Raw genomic sequence first — 15,894 nt, forward strand, 5'->3', positions numbered from 1 at the left:
AATTCTTGTTCGTGTCTGTGAACTTGTAATTTCTCAGCATTTCACTTAAGACGTGAGAAAAAAAGTTTGTTCCTTCTGCTAAGGACTCTTAAGGGCTCTCGAAGGCTGCCTGAGAAGTACAAGTATTCTTACATGCCATGGTGTTTGCTTAGGTTCGGTTCCTGCTTCCTCAAGCATTCTGAGGGGAAGTCTTTGCACAACTTTAAGAGTTCTAGTCAAAGGCACGACTTTATAAAGCTCTTATAAAAGTGCTTTGTGCCTCCTGCTACAATTTCCTGGGCATGCTTGAAAATGTAATGCTTGAGTAAACTGAGATTTTTTTGTTTTCGGTTTGAGACACAGGTCTCTTTGAAGAGAAATTTCGAGTCAACCAATGATTAGAGAACCACGGAGCCTTTTTTACCCCCTCAGTTCTGAGAGGATAATTAACAATCAAGCATGGGCATGTCGGCATGCATACTTAATGTACCAGTAAGACAGGTAGACAAGATGGCTCAAATCGTAACTGACAAAGTACTGCTTCATCTGAGATTTGATTTTAAATGAATGAACTTCCCTCTCCCATTCTTTGATATTAACACCGACAAAACTTTGTGATAAGAGCCTAATAATAATAATAATAATAATAATAATAATAATAATAATAATAATAAAAAGCCATGAGTATCTCTGGTCTCCAGTCCAAAGGGACGTGGGTGTGCCCTGGTGTGGGGACTCTTTGCTTTTGTTGTTCTGAGTACAAATCTTTTGATTTCTTGGGGCACCACAGACTCTGCCTCCTCTGGGTCCCTGGACAGATGGAGACTCTAGACTCAGGGGCAGCGGGAGCTCTCACCTGGCCAGCCCTGTGGCGTTGCGGCGCTCAAGGCCAAAGAGCTCTGCACCCTGCCTCTGCTAGCAGAAACCGCATCGCACTCTCTTGAGTCCAGAGCTACAAGTTGCTTTCGATCCCGTGGCCAGCGGAAGCCATGACCCAGAAACCCACAAGTGTAGAGTGAGACGGCACGGTGTAGAACCTATGACTCACGGCACGACTTGGTCCGGTCTCTGCCCCACATCCTGAAGACGAGGAAAGGATCCCCAGGGAAGCGGCGTGCTCCCTAGGGTCCTGCGTCCCGACCTGCCCTAGTCCTGAGTTCTCTTGGTCACCCCCCCACCCCAGCGCAGCCCCGCCTCCGGTCCCCGCCCCTCACCCTAAAGCGTTTAGACCAAGCCACCAGTGCCTCTAAGTCCCACTGCCGCCCCAGCCTGCTGCGCCCAGCTCCGGACACAGAGGCTATGTGGCCCTCTAAGCCCAGCGCCCGGGTTCCCGCACTGCTGTTGCTGGCGCTGGCTTTGTCCCCATCTGGAACTCAGGGGCGGCCCCGGGGACGCAGGGCAGCGCGTGTCGCGGAGCTCAGGCCACAGCTTTTCCTCCCTGTGACAGGGACTCGCCTGACTCCCAGAGCCTCCAGGAGCACAGGTAAGCCCTGTCTGCCCCCTGACCTGCCCTTCTAAAGTCTGACCACTCATAGGGCGAGCTGGTGTCCGGAAGGCTGAATTAAGCAGAGCAGAGAGAGGGTGGACACCTGTAGATTCCCGGGAATCATTTCCCTGGGAAGGAAGTAACCAGTTTACTATATTTGCCTTGCTTCAGACTTCAACAACAAAACTCGTCTGGGGGGAAAAAATCAGCTTTATATGCCCCATTCGTAACTGTGGGATGTCTTTTGGAAATAAATTAACCCAACTCTGGAAAGACCTGGGTTGCAGCCTCGCCTTCCAGGATGATGGACAATCTATGCATCTGCCAATAGTTCATCATCCAGAGATCTCTCTGGGTCTTCTGGAGTTTAACTAACATGGCAGTCCTCAGGCACCTGAACATTCTGGAATGCCTCTTTCTTCCTGCTTCAAACTGGTCCCTGGGAATGGGTGACTGGAGTGTGAATTTCAGGAAGCTGCCATGGCTAACGCTGGCTTGATATTCTTTTTCTTCCCCCCACTGGGTCAGTTAGATGGACCCTAAATGCTACCACCTCTTCCAGACATGCTTGCTACCAAGATGCTTAAGAAGAAAAAGTTGTCAGGATAGAGTACCAGTACCGCAAGAGACCTACACACAGAGATGTGAGAATGAGAAGGAAAGGGAGGAAGCCTGGGGAACAGGAGGCATAGAGAAAGGACTTCTGGGGAGAGTGTGCAAGAGGCTGTCAGGTGGTGGTGAGGAAGAGAGAAGCCACTTCGGAGCATCTTTGCTTAAACCTGTCGTCAGCGAGCAAGGTGGAGGCTGGAGCAAAGGGCGGGTCTCCGCGGCCTCCACTGAACTTGCTGAGAGGACAAGGCAAGCACAGGGGTGGCTCTGGTCAGTTATAGCACTGCAGCCAAGGCCTCTTCTGCACCCTCTCTCTTTCTCTCTTCCTCCCTTCCTTTAGCCTTATTTTCTTCCTTCCTTTCTTCTCTTCTCCCTCCATTCGTTTTAATTCCCTTTTGTCTCACTTTGCAGCCCTCACTTCTCATCCTCCTGACTCAGCCTTAGAATTATTGTCATATACTACCGTAAGTAGCTCAGGCTTCACTTTAAAGAAAACAAGAGGTAAGGATTTCTTAATTCCTTTCTTTCTTCCTTTCTTCCTTCCTTTCCTTCTTTCTTTCTTGTCTTTTTTTGTTTTGTTTTGTTTTTAATATTACTCCATAGCTCAGACTACTTGGAACTAAGTCAGGCAGGGAGAGAAGCACAGGGAAGTGACAGAAAGGTGTGGAAGGCTAATAAGGGGTGTAGCCCAAGCCTATATATCTGGAAGCCCTCCAGATGAGGCAGTAGGGGCATTCAGTTTGAGGGAGGCATACCATGATGCTGTCACATTATTATACACTTTGACTTGAAAATTATTGCTAACAAAACTATTTATCTCAGGTACTAGTGTTACTTTGGAATATAAAAGGAATATGAGAAAAACCTCAAATTGCAAAATCATTTATGGTAATACATTAATTTTACCTGTTTTATTTTAGTTTAACATAATTTCTTTGGTTAAAGATGTTGAAGAAAATTGGGGGATATACTTCAGTGGCAGAACACTTTCCTAGAACACATAATGCCCTAGAGCCAACCAGCAATACTCCTCCCAAATGACAAAGAAGTATAGCCTGAAAGAAAATGAGCTGTGGCTCAACTCCATTGCTTTCAACAGCTGTTTGAGGTGGCCTTATCTTTTGATTACTGTATCTTGTTCACATGAAGAGAGAAAGGGTGGCTGGTTACATCTGAGTCTGTCTGTGAATGGAATTCTTGACATGGATCAGGGAAAAACAAGGACATGAATACAGAGAAGACAAGTTTCCATCTGGAAGTTCTTATAGGAGCAGTAAGGGGTCATAACCCATCCAGGAGGAAACATTTCCCAAGTCCTTGAGGCCAAGGACTGTCATCCCTGTGAGCAAGCCTGCAATTGCACTCTGTGAGTCTAAAGTAGAACCTGTGATATCACCCAGCCTGAGCTGGTGAAACAAAACAAGCCCAGGGGTGGTTTAAAATGTCCTGGAACTTGCACTGGGTTATCATTTGAGATTAGCAGACGTCTCTTGTGTCCGTGCCTGTGTTTTTAGGCTTAAGTTCTGGAATTCTTTCTGCACCTGTAAAAACTACCTCAGATGCAGCTTCTCCTCTGGTTCTGTGACCACACAGATCATCTCTGGCACTGCACTGTGGTGAATTTTCCTGTACACCACATAAGCAGTTCTGCAGTAAACACCAGCTGGGGTTCTAATTTAACTTGGTTCTGGCATTTGCCATCTCTTGAAGATGAGAGTCAGAACCCACAAGTTGAGGACTGTCTCTGAGATTGTCAACTGCCTCCAATGCCAACTGCAATCTCTGGGTGGTTTTACTTGTGATTCTGAGCCTCTAGCTAAGTAAGAATCAATGTTCCCATACTGTCTCCTCAGATTTCCACTAATTCAAAGCAGTGGCTCAAAAATGGTTTCACAATGGATACAGATGAAGGTATGCATAGGATAGGGCCTAGGGGAAGGGGCATGTGTGAGCAAAAATCCCACCTCACCCCCACCCCAGTGAATCTTAAATGTTCAAAAACTCTGAACTTGGTGCTTTTGAGGTTTTGTGGTGGCTTCACTACATAATAAGATTGATCAGCTAACCCATCAGATCTATTTTGAAGCTATTCGGAAGCTACCAGTCCTCAGTCATCCTCTTAACACACTATCATTGCCAAGATTCCAAGCAGTTTCTGATTTGTACGCCAAGAAGGCCAACTATGTATTCACAGTATCACAGCATGGAATTGTACATTGTTCCTTCTCAGTAAGTTAGCCAGCTTCCTTTCCTAAAGCAGAAGCAAGGCTAGAGGTGGGAGGGCCATTCCTAAGCAGAAGGGACAATAAATACAAACTCCAGAACAAGGGTTTCCAGCCAGGATTCCTTCCTTAGAATTGTTGTTTGATCAGGGGTGGTGGTGGTGGTGGGATGTTTGGCTCTCAAGAATACTGGTGATTAACCACCTGTGGCCTTCCCTTCTTCCCTATAGCCTGTCGGCCATTCACAAATACAACTTCCAATTGAATTAGTCATGCAACAATATCTGAGGTCACTTTGACAGACCTTTGATTGTGAGGTTTTTGTTTGTCATTCTTTGGTTCACTTCGGTTAATAACTGGTACCTCCAATGCCTGGACTCTGTCATTCCATGTTATTGTCTTTCCCACCTCCTGGAACCTTTAAATGGTCTCTGTACCCCTTACAATATTCCTGCTTCTGACTTGAATGATAATTAAAATGTGTGTTTCTTCATTCTTTCTTCCTGACCCTTGATACCAGCTCATCATCACTATAATAGGAAGGAGCACAAATGGAACTCTACCCAGAACACTGTCATAAAAGGGGGCTCTAGGCGCTCATGCATTGACATATAGACAAGGCCAGAAAGCTGAAAATGAGCTGTAATGGGATAGGAAAGAAATTCGGAGGGTTTTGAGATCAGAAAGAAATCGTAGCGAAATATGAGGAAACAAGCATAAAAGAAAAATTTGACGTTATTATTTCTCCTTTTGTGACCTATACACACTTACATTAATTCTATAGAATTTCTAAAGCCAGAGTCTCTGAGGGGTTATCTAAATGTAAGACCGTGTTTATGGTGGAGGCTCAAAAGAAACTGTAAATCCCTTTAGGGAGGTTATTCTAAACAATTGCAAATGACATTCTTTGTTAAGTAATGCGGGATGTAGCACCTCTCCAGTTACAAATCTGCCCTGGCTTCTCTTGTCTTTTCCAGAAGTCCTAAGTCCTCTCAAAGGCAATGTTGGACTAGGAGTCAGACAGAAAAGGCAGCACTTCTCACTTAAACAGTTAAGATGACTGAAGGCAGATTCTGCTCCCTCTCCAGGACATCCCTACCTTCTTGAGTGTTTCCCTTTTTATGGTTTGTGGCAGCGACAGGCTCATCTGTACAGTTGCTATCCCTCTTCCACCCTTCCCCAGTTGTTCCGTTGTATTATCCAATCTGCTTCTTTTACCTTTGCCTGATGGAATTCTGTTAGCACATTTTGGACTCTACAGTTAAAAAAAACAAAAACAAAAACAAAACAAAAAAACTTGCCTTTCCACACTCTTCTGCTGTAGCAGTCAAAATGGAAGTCTTCTGTGACATTAAAAAGCACAGGGCTTTCTCTGCACAAGCCACGTACAGTGTACTCTGCACTTGACACCAGCTGGTGTTCTCAAAGCCAGCTCAATCCGGATGCTGTTCATGTGGAGACATGGCCCAACTCCGAGTGATTTTACCTCACACTTATTCTCAATTCAAAGTCCCTGATGCTTTTGACTGTTGAATGTGAGTAAAGTTAACCTACTCCTGAACAGAGGAAATTAAATTTGATGATAATTAGGGTTACAGTATGGGAAAATACAAAATCAAGATGTCTTGAAAATGTACTACATAAGTATTATGTTTATTTAACTCCAAGTAGATCACCTGTTAGGTGTTATAGCCTGTGCTGGCAAAAGAGAAGATTCCATATAAGAGGGCAGCTGGTCGGGGGGAAAGGAGCCATGGTACAAAGGCAGGGATTACCTGTTCAAGGAAACTGGTTTGAGTGTGTGTGTGTGTGTGTGTGTGTGTGTGTGTGTGTGTGTACATGTAGGGGTATTGGGCATGTGTGTGGTGGCTTTCTGTGTGTGGTGTGGAAGGCACCATATCTGCAGCCTAGTTCAGCTGTACACCTGTGTGAGATATGATTCACCATGGTCTCCATGGCATTCTTTGGAGGAGTGGCCTTGTTGGAGGAAGTGTGTCACTGTGGGTGTGGGTTTTAAGATCCTCCTCCTAGCTGCTTGGAAGCCAGTCTTCTCCTGTCTCCTTTTGGATAAAGACATAGAACTCTCAACTCCTCTAGCCCCACATTTGCCTGGATGCTGCCATGCACTTGCCTTGATGGTAATGGACTGAACCTGTAAGCCAGCCCCAGTTAATTGTTGTCTTTTATAAGACTTGCCTTGGTCATGGTGTCTCTTCACAGCAGTAAAACCCTAACTAAGACAGCATCCTAGCCCACTTCCAGTGCTCAGCACAAGTGCTAGCTCCAGTCTGATTTTCTTGATGAACAGCTACAAACTGGTTTAAATTGCTAGACCAACAAACAGAACTCAGGAAAATACTGTACCTACCTTTGTTTGTTTATCATAAAGAAGATTAAAAGAAAATCAAGGCTGGGAAAAGTCACTGACCTCCATGCCCTGTGAGTGGAACTGATGCTCCACTGCTCTCCAGGTGCCCAGCTATCTGTAAGCTCTAAAATCCCACCATCTTGAAGGTTTTGTGGAGGTTTTATTACACAGGTGGGATTGATTGAATCACTGGTCTTTGGTGTTCAACTGAATTTCTAGCTTTCCTCCCTTTCCTGGGTCCAACCCAATCCTGAAGCACTCTAAAAGCTTCCAGTTCTTATTCAAATCATGCAAACGACAGGGTTATCTTGGAGATTCCTAGGATTGTACATCAGGGAGCAGGGCTGAGGAGCCAGTGCGTATTTTCCAGTATCATATCCTTCTTCCTTTATATCTCTCTATGTTCAAAAATAACTAAACATGACTCATAGTTATATTTATAAAAAAATTTTCAAAAAATCCTAGACACATTGGATACTGCTGACACTTTCATAATAGTGGAATTCTATTTTATGTAATCCACATTCTTTTATTATAAATCTGTAATGTGTCTCTCTGCCCAATTAGAGAGCCATACTACAGTAACTGGTGATTTCTGAGTGAAATGAGGAAAATATTTTTTGCTACTTTGCATATTACCAAGATAGAAGGTTTAGTTTGCTTGTTTTTTTTTAAAGACAGAGTTTATTATATAGTCCAGGCTGAACTTAAGCTTCAGCCCTCCTGCTTCAGCTTCCTGACTGCCATGATTACTGGCATGTGCCACCCTGACTAGTTATGTGGGTTCTTTCTTAAAACGTTTTTATTAAACATGATTAAGGTTCATAGCATGATGCTTTGCTGTACATCTACATAGGAAATGATTACTATAGTCAAACATGTCCATCCCCTCTGGTTTTTACCATGTGTTAATATTTTATTTGTAGAATAGCTTATAGCTATTTGTTTCACTGAGAACTGTTAGTGTGGGAAGAGGTCAAGGTGGGAAGGATACATATGATTTTGTTCCACTTTTGTATTTGGCAGGCACTACAACCAGATGTCTGCTGTCTGTTGGGCCCACTAGCCAGATGCTCTGATCATAAACACTCATTATGAGCGGCCAGAGCTCACTTACATGAATGAATTTCTCCCCATTCACAGTGCTTTTGGCAGTAACAGTTATCTGCCTGAAGGACCCATTTATCTCACTACAAAGTAGAGAAATTCCGTGCAGGAAGTTGATAGAATCCCCCAGTGTTGTTTCTTTCTCCCCCAGAACATTACTTTTTAATCAGAGATTACCTAGGGTAGTTATAGGTTTTCAAATTCCTTTAAATTTTTTATTATATTTATTTACTTATGTGTGCATGCATGTTCATGAGTGTGTATTTGGTGGAGCACGCATCTGGAGCTCAAAGAATAACTTGTGGCAGTCAGTTTTATCATGTGGCTCCCAGTGATTGAACTTAGGTCATTAAGGTTGGCAGCAAACACCTTTACCTACTAAGCCACCTTCATAGCTCTGAAATTCCATTTTAGTCATACATTTTCTTCTTCTTCTTTTTCATTTTTAGGGCTGTAAGAAAACTCCCAAATGTTTAGGTACAAATTTCTAAGACCTTTGCTGATGTTAGGAGATAGATAGGCAGGTGATATTGCCCTTCTATTTCTGTGGGAACTTGAAGCATTGTAGCTCTGACCTTATCCTTACTGTTAATTTTAAAGTGTTTGGATACCCAAGGTTTGAAAGTATTACATGAAGCTGGAGACACATCTCAGTGCTATTAGAGAGGACACAGGATTTATTCTCAGTATCCACATGGTGATTCACAAATGTCTGAAACTCCAGTCCCAGGTGATCCAATGGCCTCTGCTGGAATCTGAGGGCATATATTTTATGCACATGGTACACAGATATACATATAGGGAAAACACCCACACAATAACTCAATGAAAACTTAAAAAGAAAGCATTGGATGGAAAAATTACAAAAGTATCCAACGGAGAGCTCAGTGGATGCAAGCATGAGGAGGAACTCAGTTCAAATCCCCAGAATCCATACAAAGCCAGGTGCAGTAATATGCATTTCTAATTCTGTTTATAGGTAGAGATAGCCTGCCAGACTGTCACCTAGTATTCAGTTCTGAAGACAATGCTGTGTTTTGTGCTGTGGCCCAGTTGGCCCTAGAGGCCCAAGCAACCTGACACCACACAGAAGCCCAGGGATGCCTCAGAACCTTACTGGTGCTGGTCCTGGGAGAACTGTGTAAAGTGTGGTACTATTTTGTGAAGACCGGAGCACAGTCCCTAATTTTCAGGAAATTGACCCTGTGTGTCACTATTCTTTACTGTTCTCTTGTTATGGAGAGCCTTTCCCTTGATTAAAAGGCTGCTCCATGTGGAAGGAGAAAGATGCTTGTTCTAGAGCTTTTAGGACTCATTGAGAAAAATGTGAAAAAAAAAAAACAGGAACTACTTTAAAAAGCCTGAATAACTTAAAAAAAAAAAAAAAAACCATGAAGGCTTAGAAGTATCTGGGAAGGAATCAACAGAAGTAGAAAGTTGGAGGCAAATGAAGAGACTGGAGAGAAGGTATCTTAGGGTTTTACTACTGTGAACAGACACCATGGCCAAGGCAACTCATATAAGGACATTTAATTGGGTCAGGCATATAGGTTCAGAGGTTGAGTCTGATAAGTTTGGCTCGCGGCGGCGAGTCCACAGACACCAGATACAAGCAGCTCTGTGTTTTTGGAAGTTTAATTGGGGGGGGGGGGGGGGGAGTGAGGACCGCGGCGCATGAAGGGAGAGAGAGAGGAGAGAGGGGAGAGAGAGAGAGATGGGGGAAACTACCCATTATATATATGTCCCGTGACGTAGCAGTCCAGGTAAAGGTGGGAGCTGAGCCCAATGGATTCTGGGAATATGGTCGCCGTTGCCCTGGTGACAGGTCTGTGGACCCGCCCACATATCTGCCACAGGCAGGTTCTGGATGCTAACAGAGTCTGTTATCATCAAGGTGGGAACGTGGTAGCTTTTAGGTAGGCATGGAGATGAAGGAGCTGAGAGTTGTACTTCTTGTTTCTGAAGGCAAACAGGAGAAGACTGGCATCCAGAGTCTCAAAGTCCATGCCCACAGTGACACAATTTTTCCAACAAGACCACACCTACTCCAACAAGGTCACACTTCCCAATAGTGCCATTCCCTGGGCCCAACCATATTCAAACCACCACAGAGGGGTCTACATTGAAACAGGATGATATAGTATTTCTAGAGAAGGAACTAAAAGATGTTTGAACATTCTGCACAAAACAGATTGATGGCTGGTACTTAGAAAAGGATACTGTCACTAGTAGACAAGCTGAAGCTCTCAGATTAGAAGCAGCTGAAGCCAAAACGATACTCAGGGTAGTTCAAATAAAAAAAAAAAAATGACCTAAAGGATCAGTGAATATTTCTGTGAATGAGAATTACCAACTTCAAGAAAGCCAGAAAAGACTTCTATAGGAAGCTGAAGTATGGGAAGACTAGGTGACCAGAATAGATAGAAAACACACTAAGAATCCAAACAATGTGCAGAAAAGCTGTCACAATTTTAAAAAGTGACCTCCAATCATTCCATGTTTGCTGACCAGTTAAGAAGACTGGGACACCATGCCTGAAGAAGGTGTGGCCAATGGTGGAAAACTGGATTCAAATGCAGTGAACCACAAAAAGGTGCTCAGTTTAATGCCATAGGGAACTCAAAAGGAACAGATTCATGTAACCGAGTGAGGTGTTCCTTTAAAGACACCCCTCTCCAAAGAAAACACTGACTATTTTCACGTAGGAATCTGAAGTAGCCAGGGCAAAGTGATAACTTACAGAGCACAGTAAAACCTTACAGAGAGAAGAGGCAGTTTCACAACAAAAATACAGACAGTGAGGACCAGGGGCTTCACTAGAAATATAAAGTAAAATCTAAAGTGTTTCCGGACACAAAACAAAATCCCACAGGCAATTAAGAGAGGACATTACCAGAAAAGAAGACAGACTTTACAAAGCACCAAACAGCTGAAGTACTGAAGAGCCACAGAAGGTGAAACCACTAGCTTGAGGAACTGGAAAGAACCATTTGTTCTTTTCAAGAACAGGTGACATCAAAGAAGAAAAAAAACACCACTGTTAGCAACTTGCTAAAAATCCTCATTGTTCTAAGAACAGATAATGTTCACAATAGACAAAAGTCAACTGAAAGGGTCTCTAAATTTTCAATTTTTAGGGAAAAATCCTTAGATACTTGATATTCAAAATCCAGTGAGTATCAGAGTGACATCTGAAATTGGCTCCTCACCCTGCATGTAGCCCTGCACTGTGGGACAGACTTTGATTTGAGGCTAGAGCTTTTCTCTGTCTAGCTTTGCTACAGGGAAGGAGAAAAAAGTAGATGGACAAACAGCACATGCTCTCCAATACCTGATTAGCAACCAAGGATCACCCCACCTACGATAGGCTGGCTCACTATCAGGCAACACCTGCTGGCCCTGCAGCCCCATTACTTCCATGGGAACAAGGCCAGAAGATGAAGAACTACATCCTCAGACTAACTACATCCCAATCCTGTTCTACTCTGTAAAAACAAAACATGTTTTATTCTCATTCTGGCAGAAACTTTACTAGGCTTCCTTTGGATAAAGTCACAAGCCAGTGTTTTCAGAAGTAGAATCCAGCCCCAGTGATGCCCAAAGTAAATTTGGTAATCAAGTGTTCCTGACCTCTCTCTCTCTCTCTCTCTCTCTCTCTCTCTCTCTCTCTCTCTCTCTCTCTCTCTCTCTCTCTCTCTCTCTAGCTTTGCTACAGGGAAGGAGCAAAGCTAGACAGAGAGAGAGAGATCTCTCTCTCCTCCCTTCTGCTCCCCCCACACACACATACACTGAATCAAAGCATATGGCCCTGGCCTTGTTCCTCCAACTCAGCTCTTCATCCAGTCCCTGGTCTATAGTTCCCAGTAGATCCAAGGACCCTTTTGACGACAAGGAGTCCTCCTTTTCCTCCTCCATCTTCAAGGAAGTATGTAAGAAGCTTCTAGAGATGGCTTCCCACCAAAGGATGTCCCTGGACTGTCCGACTGTGGAATGGAATTTGTCCTCACTAAGAGGGTTCTTCCTGGCCTTGCCTAGGACCAATTTTTCCTTTCCCACATCTGAAAGTAGAAATAACTTCCATTTAGTATAAATTCCACCTTCAAACAAAACTAAAATGAAGCCTGACAGTATTTGACCTCTCTTCAGAAGTAATTTGACCCCTCTCTCATGTTCAGTGAGGAAATGCAGTCACAGGTGGTTATACTCTTGGTCATGGTCAGGCTAATGGAATTACAATTATTATGATGGTGATTTATAAGTAAACATGATTAAATATGAATTTTAGAAGTAGTTTATTTTATTCTAGACATTCTAAACATTATGTTTAATTATCTAAGGCACTTTATAAACAATTTGTATGTGGTTTGGATTTCAAAGGATGTATATTTATGCCATGAAATGCATATTATGTTGTAAACAAATATAAATTATATTCATTTATACTCTATACTCATTTAAACTTTAATTGATTTTTTCAAAAGACAAATCTATAAAATAAAAACAAAACATGATTAAACCTTTCCTTTTTTAAAATTTATTTACAATCCACCCATTGCCCCCTCTCCCAGTTCTTCTTCCCACAGATCCTCGTCCCATTCCTCCTTCCCCATGAGTATGAGAGGATGCTCCCTCACCACCAGGCCTCCTCACTCCCTGGGGTCTCAAGTCTCTCAATGATTAGGCACATCTTCTCCCACTGAGGCCAGATCAGACAGTCCTCTGCTACATATGTGTCTGGGGCCTTGGATCAGCTCATGTATGTTGTCTTGTTGATGGCTCAATATCTGAAAGTTCCCAGGAGTCCAGGTTAGTTGGCACTGCTGGTCTTCCTATGGTGTCACTCTCCACTTCACTTTCAATTCTTCCCCTAATTCAACCACAGGGGTCTCCTACTTCAGTCCAATGGTTGGATGTAAGTATCTGTGTCTGTCTAAGTTAGCTTCTGATTGGGCCTCTCAGAGAAGAGGGCAGTCATGCATTGTAGCATCAGTAATAGTGTTAGGCCTTGATGTCTCCCCATGAGGTAGATCCCCAGTTGTGCCAGTCACTGGACTACCTTTCCCTCAGTCTCTTCTCCATTTTTTGTCCTTGCAGTTCCTTTTGATAGGAATACCTCTGGGTCAGAAAATTTGACTGTGGGCTGGCCTTGTCTTGAGGCCCTGTCTATCTACTGGATGTGGACTCTTCAAGTATCCTATTTCTACTGTTGGACATTTCATCTAAAGTCACTACCATATAGTCCTGAGAGTCTCTTACCTCCCAGGTCTCTGGTACTTTCTAGAGGGTCTCCCAACCTCCCACCTTCTGAGGCTGCTTATTTCCATTTATTCTGTTGGCCCTCTGGGCTTCTCTTCTGTCTCCCCACCCCCATACCTGATCCTGCTCCCCCTTTCCACTCCCCTTCTCATCTCACACACAAATCCCTCCCTCTCTCTGCCTCCTGTGATTATTTTCTTCCTTCTACAAAGTGGGATTGAAGCATTCTCACTGCCCTTTCTGCTTGTTAAAGTTTTTAAATTCTATGGGTTATATCCTAGGTATTCTGTACTTTCTGGCTAATATCCACTTATTAGTGAGTACATACTATGTATGTTTTCTTGGGTCTGGGTTGTCTCACTCAGGATGATATTTTCTAGTTCCATCTATTTGCCTGCAAAACTCATGATGCCCTTGTTCTTAACTGCTGAGTACTATTCTATTGTGTAAATATACCACATTTTCTATACCCAGTCTTCTGTTGTGGGATATCTTGGTTGTTTCCAGCTTCTCACTATTACAAATAAGACCTCTATGAACATCGTGGAGCACGTGTCCCTCTGGCATCTTTTGGGTATATGCCCAAGAATGGTATAGCTGGGTCTTCAGGTAGTTTTATTTGCAATTTTCTGAGGAACTGCCAGATTGGTTTCCAGAGTGGTTGTACCAGTTTACAATACCACCAGCAATCTCTGTCTCCACATCCTCAACAACATGTGCTGTCACCTGAGTTTTTGATCTTAGCCATTTGGATTGGTGTAAGGTGGAATTTCAGAGTTGTTTTGATTTTCATTTCCCTGATGACTAAGATCTTTGAATGTTTCTTTAAGCACTTCTCGTCCATTCAAGATTCTACTGATGAGAATGCTCTCTTTAGCTCTGTACCCCATTTTTAAAATGGGTTATTTGGTTCTTTGGAGGTTAGCTTCTTGTGTTCTTTATATGTTTTAGATATTAACCTTTTATCAGATGTGGGGTTAGTGAAGATTTTTCCCATTCTATGGCTGTCGATTTGTCCTATTGGCTGTGTCTTTTGCTTTACAGAAGCTTTTTAGTTTAATGAAATCCCATTTATCAATTGTTGATCTTAGAGCCTGAGCATTTGGAGTTCTGTTTAGGAAATTTCTTTCTATGCCAATGACTTTGGGGTTCTTTCCCACTTCTATTCAATTCAGAGTATCTGGTTTCTGCTTCTAATGTATGGAATAGTTTGAGGTATGTTGGTATTAGTTCTTTTCTGAAGGTCTGGTAGAATTCTGCATTAAAGCCATCTGGCCCTAGATTTTTGTTGTTGTTGTTGTTGTTGTTGTTAGGAGGTTTTTACTAACTTCTTTCATTTCCTTAGGATATATGGAACTGTTTAGATAGTTTACCTGCTCCTAATTTAACTTTGGTATGTGGTACCTGTCCAAAAAGCCATCCATTTCCTCCAGATTTTTGAGTTTTGTTGAGTAAAGGCTTTTGCAGTAGGATCTGATGATTTTTTTTAAAATTTCCTCAGTTTCTGTTGTTATGTCTCCCTTTTCGTTTCTGATTTTGTTAATTTGAATACTGTTTCTGTGTCCTTTAGTTAGTTTGGCTAAGGGTTTATCTATCTTGTTGATTCTCACAAAGAACCAGCTTTTTGGTATTGTTGATTCTTTGTATTATTCTCTTTGTTTCTAATTGGTTGATTTCTGCCCTAAGTTTGATTGTTTCCTGCCACTCCTCTTGGGTGTGTTTGCTTTTTTGTTCAGGTATGCTGAACAAACAGGGCTTTTCAGGTATGCTGTTAAGTTGCTAGTGTAGGATCTCTCTAGTTTCTTCATGAGAACACTTAGTAGTATGAATTTTCCTCTTGCCACTGTTTTCATTGTGTCCCATAAGTTCGGATATGCTGTGTCTTCTTTTTCATTGAATTCTAGAAAGTCTCTAATTTCTTTCTTTATTTCTTCCCTGACCAAGTTACCAATTGAGTAGAGTTCAGTTTCCATGGGTATGTGGACTTTCGGTTGTTTTGCTGTTACTGAAGTCTAGCCTTAACCTACTGTGACCTGATAGCATACATGGGGTTATTTTCATCTTCTTGTATCTGTTGAGGCCTGTTTTACAGACAATTATATGGTCAGTTTTGGAGAAGGTATTGTGAGGTACTGAGAAGAATGTATAGTCTTTTGTTTTAGGGTGAAATGTTTTATCTATCTATCTATCTATCTATCTATCTATCTATCTCTTAAATCCATTTGGTTTATAACATCTATTAGTTTCACTGTGTCTCTGTTTACTTTCTGTTTCAATGACCTGTCCATTGGTGAGAGTCAAGTGTTGAAGTTTCCCACTATTATTGTGTGAGGTTCAATAGGTGTTTTGAAGTTTGGTAAAGTTTCTTTTATGAATGTATGTGCCCTTGCATTTGGGGCATAGATGTACAGAATTGAGACTTCATCTTGGTGGATGTTTCCTTTGATGGAGATGAAGTGTCCTTCCCCATCTCATCTTTTGGTTGAAAGTCTATTTTATTGAATGTAAGAATGGCAACTCCACATGATTCTTGGGACTATTTGCTTGGAAAACTTTTTTGTAGCTGTTGACTCTGAGGTAATGTCTGTCTTTGTCATTGAGGTGCGTTTCTTGTGTGCAGCAAAATGTTGGATCCTGTTTGCATTTCCAGTTTGTTAGTTTATATGTTTTTGTTGGGAAATTGAATCCATTGATGTTGAGAGATATTAAAGACAGATGATTCTTAGTTCCTGTTATATTTGTTGTTGGAGGTGGTATTGTGTGTGTATGATTCTCTCCTTTTGGGTTTGTTGTGATATGATTAATATATTGGTTTTTTGTTTGGTTTGGTTTGGTTTGTGTGTGTGTGTTTTGTTTGTTTTTTGTTT

At 42.3% G+C, this 15,894-nt stretch overlaps 1 protein-coding gene across 1 annotated transcript in view; it reads left to right on the forward strand.

Annotated features, from left to right (window-relative positions):
- The first annotated feature begins 1,278 nt into the window (after positions 1-1,278).
- The window catches only part of Alkal1 (ALK and LTK ligand 1), a 35,718-nt gene continuing 21,102 nt past the window's right edge, over positions 1,279-15,894 (forward strand). Inside the window, exon 1 of the mRNA XM_031368790.1 lies at positions 1,279-1,462. Within this exon, the coding sequence (XP_031224650.1) occupies positions 1,279-1,462 (184 nt within the window). The remainder of the gene's footprint in view (positions 1,463-15,894) is intronic.

Source organism: Mastomys coucha, unplaced genomic scaffold (genome assembly GCF_008632895.1).
Source record: "Mastomys coucha isolate ucsf_1 unplaced genomic scaffold, UCSF_Mcou_1 pScaffold14, whole genome shotgun sequence".
Taxonomy (NCBI): Eukaryota; Metazoa; Chordata; class Mammalia; order Rodentia; family Muridae; genus Mastomys; species Mastomys coucha.